Source organism: Fulmarus glacialis, unplaced genomic scaffold (assembly GCF_000690835.1).
Source record: "Fulmarus glacialis isolate BGI_N327 unplaced genomic scaffold, ASM69083v1 scaffold17519, whole genome shotgun sequence".
NCBI lineage: Eukaryota > Metazoa > Chordata > Aves > Procellariiformes > Procellariidae > Fulmarus > Fulmarus glacialis.
The window spans coordinates 7382-14286 of NW_009232786.1; the positions used below are offsets into that span (position 1 = coordinate 7382).

General features: G+C 39.0%; 1 protein-coding gene across 1 annotated transcript; it reads right to left on the reverse strand.

Moving 5' to 3' along the window:
- Positions 1-430: 430 nt before the first annotated feature.
- SNRPF (small nuclear ribonucleoprotein polypeptide F) lies at positions 431-6004 on the reverse strand. The gene is made up of 3 exons (XM_009585069.1): positions 5857-6004; positions 2204-2317; positions 431-672 (listed from the first exon to the last, which is right to left on the reverse strand). Exons 1-3 carry the CDS (start codon positions 5993-5995, stop codon positions 638-640), a joined length of 288 nt encoding a protein of 95 aa, XP_009583364.1. The 5' UTR covers positions 5996-6004; the 3' UTR covers positions 431-637.
- Between the last annotated feature and the right edge of the window lie 901 nt (positions 6005-6905).

Below are 6905 nucleotides of genomic sequence, written 5' to 3' on the forward strand. Positions count from 1 at the left end.
TGGCATACCAACTGAGAGCTTTTCACCTGTGACTGACTTCCTCAGATGGCACAGAGCCTTCTTTTCACCCTTAGGGCTTTTCTTCCATTTGATTCAATTCTTTCCCCACCCCTAACTGTTGAAGTGTCACTGTTACATCCCTTGATTCAATCCACAATTCAAGATTTTTTGGACAGCTGAACTTTTTACCCGATGACTCTTACTAGATTGGCATTTAAAACTGACCCTGTGTTTTCCAAAAGGGACAGGTCATTGTCACCAAAACATTAGCATTTCCCTTCCCAACATCAGTTAAACTATTGTTTTGCCATCAATACAAGGCTGTAATTTGCAATTACTCCATGCCTGCTTACCTCCCAATCTGTATTTCTGTAACTGTTAGCAAAATTAAATGAGCTGTTGCTTTGAATTAGTCTTGCAGCACTATTATATGCTTCACTTTTATTATTTTCTGTACAGTGGAACAAAGCGATGCTTTGAAACAAAAACATTCAGGAAGTTTACACTGGTTTACATTTATTTAAAAAAAATATTTAAACACTTGTGTATTTCACCTGTGGATTATTAGCTACAAATCAAACAGAACTCATCACTTCGAAGAGGTTCAGAAGTACAAAACAGCCTCCTTCTGGCATCTTCACATCCTCCTCTTCTGTGTGCTTATGTACAATACTGTGAAAAGGAGAAAGCGGCACACATAAGAGGGCCCTGGTAAATAATGTGCAGAAGCCTGTTTATTTAAAACATCTTTTTTCCATGGCTTGTAACAGTGTTATGAATCCCATTCAGCATGAACAAAGTCAGGAAATTTTTAAGTCCAGGTTTCAAGAAATGCTATCAAATTTACACATTATGTATTACTTTGGTTCAGTATTTACTAGATTCATAGCCAAGCTACACTCCAGCAGATGCAGGCTGAACAGAGGGAGAGTAAAGCCTGCTACCCTGCAACGTTACTGAGGGGAAGGAACATGAGAGAGTTTCTAAGCAGCAGAATTATGGGTGTCAGACATTAATGCTATGATCTTTCAATAAAACCTGGAAATCGCAAGCACTTAAAGGCAAAGCTAAGGATTACCTATGAAGCAGCAGACATCTTTCACCTGCTTGGCTGGTGATATCCCCAGAATGGATCCATGCACAAGATGAAACTGCATCATGCTCCTAAACCTGGGATGTCTTAAGTTCTCTGCTCAGCCTGTTCTGCAGCCTCCTGCCTCTCATCCATTTGTTTTAACTTTTATAATAGATTTGCATTTCCATAATTGATTCTCCAGCTGCAATGTCACTGCACTCCTTAGCATAATAACCCAAATTCCTCACAAAAAGCATTTGGCTTCATTCAAAGATTATTTCTCCTCCCAGAACACTCTAAAACTCTTTCACACTGGTGCCACATTCTCTTTGACTCTTTTTGTAATATGGAATTCAGTTTTTGTTCCTTTTTATTCCCTCCCTCCTTCCTGTCCTCCATTTTCTTCTCAAGTAACTTGGTCAAACTCTTCATTTACCATCTTTACAAGTCTCTTCACATCTGACTTGTGAACCTTTTCTATTTTTAGATATTCTTCTCCCTGGCATGTTCTGCTATTACAGCTTATCTGATGCCACAGAGTCACTTCAGGAGCCTGGGATTGTCCTTGAAGTGCAATAAAATCCACCTATTGCACTTGGATATTCAAAGGCTCAATAGTAAAGTACAAGTGATTTTCTTGACTGGTGGTAAAATCTTTACTCATGAAAATAGCCTCCAGTACTAATGAACAGCATTCATTCAGGTCTGGACAACTGCATCACAAGAAAACATTACAGTGTCATCAACATCTGTACTGGAACATAAATTTACACAGTAGTTTGCCTAGCAAAACACAGAAACTTCTATGGAGCAGAGGCCATCTAAGCAGGCAGTAAGTGCAAAAGAGTAAACCTGTCAAATGACAGGACAGAAGCTCTAAGGAAGGCTAGAAAAGAGCATGCTTCTCTAAATGAACTTCAAGTTCAGAGGCAAAAAGCACCACAGGAATGCAGAAAAGCACAGACACTGAAAAGTGAAACTGTAAAAAGTAAGTATGTTAAGGTTTGCAAGAAAGCCTAAAAGTAATATTCTTACAGGCAGCTTGCTTACACCTCAGCCACTCCTCAAATTCAGAAATAAATATCAAATCACAGCCCTCTAATGAGCATTAACATAAAGAGGAGTTACCATTATTTCCTCGGATAAATGCGTCTCCGTACTTGTTCTTTAATTGTCCATTTACATATTCTTCCGTCTGTTCCAGAGCTATATTCATATACCCATCCAGGCAAGCCAGGACACCTGAAAACAGTGACAGTTTAAAAGTGAATCAGCTTAAACTTATTTTAAAATAAACAAAAATGCATTGTGTTTGAATAGTACTGAAAAAACTGTATCTTCGTAACAAACTAAAAGCCCAGGCTTGGCCAGATGAGTCAGTAGATCAGAGTATTCTTCAAAGAATTAAGCTGGGAGTGAGGAACCCCAGGCACTCTAGTAGCAACTTTATCAGTTGATGTAAGAGTGGGAGGAAAAAAGAAGTCATTAAGGCATGACTTTCAAGATTGACAATTTCCACTTTGAAAGTTTAAGTTGTCTCTTCTCACTTGTGTTTTAAGCCACACACCTGAAAAGAACCTGTGACATTCAGTGTAACTGGATAACCTAAGGACAAGGCTATGTAAATTGAGTTTTCATCAAAACTTGTGAAGGATATAGCCGAAAAACAACCCTTTTAATACAGGACACCATACACACTTTTTCATATTTATCTTCATGCTTGCAGATCTAGAAGAACATTGGCTGCAAGTCTCTGTTTTGATGTAAACAAAATTCTACATCATTTTCAACAGGCAAAGGGTTTTCAAATGACACTGAAATCTTCCCACAAAAATAAAATTACACTGTTTAGTTAATGCAACTCAAGAAAAAGTCTCTGCCATTTGTAATATTAGATATTCTTTTGATCAGGAAAATATGCATTTGAGTAGCACTGATTTTAGACAAGCATTTATGTGCCCACTTCTCATAGGCCCTGTTGAAGGTTGTACCTTATTCACACAGTGCTTCCTATGTGCTGGCAGCATGATGGCATTTTTTCATTCAAAATCACTCCTCAGCCTCTACACCCACACTTAAGATCAGAACCATTGCCGTCTACAAATTTAACTTGCCTGATCAACAAACAGACTATTCATGTAAGGAACTGAATGTGGGGATTAACACATGTAAAGAATTGCTCAGAGAATGCAATCTGACTTGTTAATCGTGCACATAAAACTACTTGTAAAAAGCTGTATTAATTATCTCCATCTTGCATGTGTGTTTTCCTGACTTCATCCTTGCACACAGAGATGATACTACTAAAATAATTTTTTCCTCTGTTTGAAAAACACCTAATTTATTTACCTCGCATTAAAACTTGAAATATAGTGTATTGGCTGTACTTGCGGAGGAGAAGAGAACTCCAGTCTGAGTCATGTCCTCTAGGACATGTTCTCATTTTTCAGAAGTGTTACTGTAGTATCTTCCACTAAATAATCAGGAATTCGAGTTCTCCTGCCAACTTGTAATGGTTTAAGGATTATTATTTTCCTTTAAGTTTTTCTTTCCCACTTCCACACAAATAGGAAAAACTGCCTGCTCACAAAGTGTTACTAAACGCACCAAAAAACCCAAACCAAACAAAAGTCAGAACTCTCTTTCACTCCAGTAATCCTGACTGCTCCACGTAACAATAAAAAACCAAAAAAATGTTTGTCCAAAATTAAAATTGGACGGTGTGGATTTTCTTAAGCTACCACTCAGTAGGCCATAAATGCAGTATTTTCAAACTTTTGTTCCTAGAGTGCTTTCATGGTTGTTTCATTTTCCTCCTCCTTTTCTTTGTGTTTACTCTCAGGCCACTAATGCATTAAATATTGTCGCTGCCCATTCTGACTAGTATTTTATCTGTTCTATCTATATGTAGAGATGTTTTAATGTACGTATCCATCTCTACACATAGAAATCATACATATATTAGTTTATCACTGATTACTTTCCCAAGGCTTTTTCCCTTAGACGTGCGCAGCATTTGGCAGGGAATCAAGACATTTCACGGCTACACATCAACACTTGTATTAGGCCACGTTTGCGTGTGTGGTGGCTCAGAGGGTGGAGGTACAGACTTAAAATCAGCAACACAGCCTAGAGGAAGAATCTAGACAGATCTGCAACAAAAGCCTGACATGCTGGCTTTTTTAATGTTTGGCTTTTACAAATGTTGGTCAAATTTCTGCAGAAAACAAACTGAATGCCTATTTTTCAAATGAAAACAGTATACAGGTTTTTAACCGCAGGATCACATCAAGTGGGAAGGAAGGAGAGCAGAGGGAAATAAGGAAGGGAGGGGAAAAAAATCCAGTAACAAATAAGGGTGTTCAAAGGAACTATGGTTCAATTCCTGGTAGGTCTGACTGTAGGCATGTTAAACTAGCCTTGCTGAGGGGGAAGTTGAGTAATTTATCTGCAGCAGTTAGAAATGGATCTTACTGAGCAGAAGGTACCAATGCTCTCAAAGAAAATAGAAAGTGCATCCAAAAACCAAATCTGATTTGGCCCTGCCTTGTGTGTATCTTTGGTAAATGATGACTTGCTTTAATTGACTTTAATGAGCTATCGCTACATTCTCCTGCAAGAAAGAATTTACAGAAGCCAAAGGCCGAGTGAAGTTTTTACGCCACCAATCCCACCTGAAGTGCTCAGACAACGTGAGCCCTTCTCAAAGAAATGACAGATTGCAAATTTTGTCAGCTGAGAGACGCTAGAGGAACAGGAAGAGATAAGAAGGCACTGCTTGCTCTGTCAGTGAGCAATAACAATTTAAAACTGTCATAATACAAAGATTCCTTGTCACAGCACAAACAAGTCTCCTCTCACAAGTGCCAAGCTGAGCCAATTGAATTAAACCTATCTGAAGCAGTGATCTGTAGCAGGACTACAATGTTTAAATCATTCCAGAATAAAATGCCTAAATTGCGCACTATAGGAGATACATGACAGTTTTAATTAAATTTGGATACTACTAAAAAAACAGGACAGGCCAATAGTCTTACCCTAATGGTAGTAGGACCAGGACATTTCACTGAACAGAGAAGTTTAATTTACTGGTTAAAAAAAAATATAATCCTACATACAGTGCAAGAAGGTATACAGATAGGCTGAAGAGTTCTGGAATAAAACTTCTGGACTGTGTTAAAATGAACCGGGCATATAGCAGCAAAAGCCACACTAAGCTTTCTCCTGTATCTATATGAGTCTTGATCCAACACGTGTCTAGGCAGTTGTTTAACCAAGAATGTAACTAACTCCTTCATCCCTCGTGTGAGAGTAGGCTTATGACTGATGGGACAGTTTACTGTTTGAAGCTTTTCTGGACCAAGGTCTATACCAGGAATTGGAGAACAGGAAAGTGAAGAAAAGGATAGTTCCAACAAGGGCTGCTATCAGAGCACTGAAAAGGGGACTGCCTGGCCATTTCAGGAATTGTAATTCCAGCCAATCTTTACAAATATCAGTTTAGAAATTCAGAATCATCCCGAGACCCCAGTCTAACCATCTGTGACTGAGGACAATAATAATTTAAGTAAGTAATTTTAATCTCCAAATCCACTGTTAGCCTCCTTTTCATCAATTTCTCCAGAGTTGATTTTCTATTTTTAATGTCACCATTCTGAGATCTACATTGCCATACTCCAAGATTCTGGATCTCACTGTTTTGTTTTTCAAAAGCAATGCATCTGTTCCAGCCTCCCCAAACAATGACTTTACTCAGTGTGAAAGACAGATGGAGAACTTACCTCGATAATCAACTCCAGAATTTAATTTTACGACAACTGGCCTTCCAATGATTTGTTTTAGAAAGTCACTAGGGGTTTGCTTCCGTAGACTCATCTTGATCTTCTCTGGTAAGCTGGGAAGAGAAATGAGAGAAAACATTTGGATAAGCAACACGCTCACATATGGTCTTTAAACACTCAGTAGAGAAAGGCAGTCCCCTGATGCTTAATACTTTCAGTAGGAAAAAATATCAAAAGAGATAAAAGCAAAATCTTAAGGGTGGAGGTGGAGAGGCAGAGCTCCTAGAGCCATAGCATGAAACTTTCCTTTTGGCATTTTTATAACTTCTGAAATTACTAGTAAGAATCCATGTTTGCCATGCTGTGCATCTTGTAAACTTCCAACAGAGCCAAAGGCCTCATCTTCTCTGTAACACCTTTTGCTGAAATGGTTTTACTAAAATTCGAGAGCTAAGTCATAGTAAGTGGTTCATATCTTTAGGGGGTGAAGGGAGAAGCCAGTGCACGCTCTAGACACAGAAGTCTGTGCTAGAACAGCAAGAGAAGGATTTTTGATCTCATCTCACAAATAGGAGCAAAGAATAAATTTGAAAGGATGCCCTCAAATGAATCCGTTAAGTTAGACTAAGTTTAGAATTAAGGCTTGTGATTAAGTTGTATGGAGACCTGAAAAGATGCTGCGATTTAAAAATTCATGGTGCGGCGCACACACCCCCAGTTTGGTATGAGACCTTCCCTCAGTCAGTATTGCTTAACTTCTCCTTTTATGTCGCTTTGTCACGCTAAGTAACAGTTGTTCTGCATTTTAAATCAATGGTAGAAAATAGTGCTAATGCTGACACCCAGTACAGTGTCAACTTTTTGTTGCTTGCTTTCTGTGGTAAACTGCAATAAGCTATTCCGGCCGTGCAGGGCTCGTCACTGGTTTTCCTATCAACACACAATGTCACCTGCGACACTGGCACCGTAGGGCTCGGCAGTGTAGCACTTCATAGCCGAAGCTTTCCTGGGAAACAAGCACGTTTTGACCCGCCGGTGCTGCCCGCCCT

Excerpts from the sequence above, each read along its gene's own strand:
- SNRPF (XM_009585069.1), bottom strand. The coding sequence starts at position 5,995 with ATGTTTTCTCTCATTTCTCTTCCCAGCTTACCAGAGAAGATCAAGATG. Across the intron at positions 2,318-5,856 it reads TTCTGGAGTTGATTATCGAG|GTGTCCTGGCTTGCCTGGAT; the intron begins GTAAGTTCTCCA and ends CACTGTTTTCAG. Across the intron at positions 673-2,203 it reads ATTTATCCGAGGAAATAATG|TATTGTACATAAGCACACAG; the intron begins GTAACTCCTCTT and ends TCCTTTTCACAG.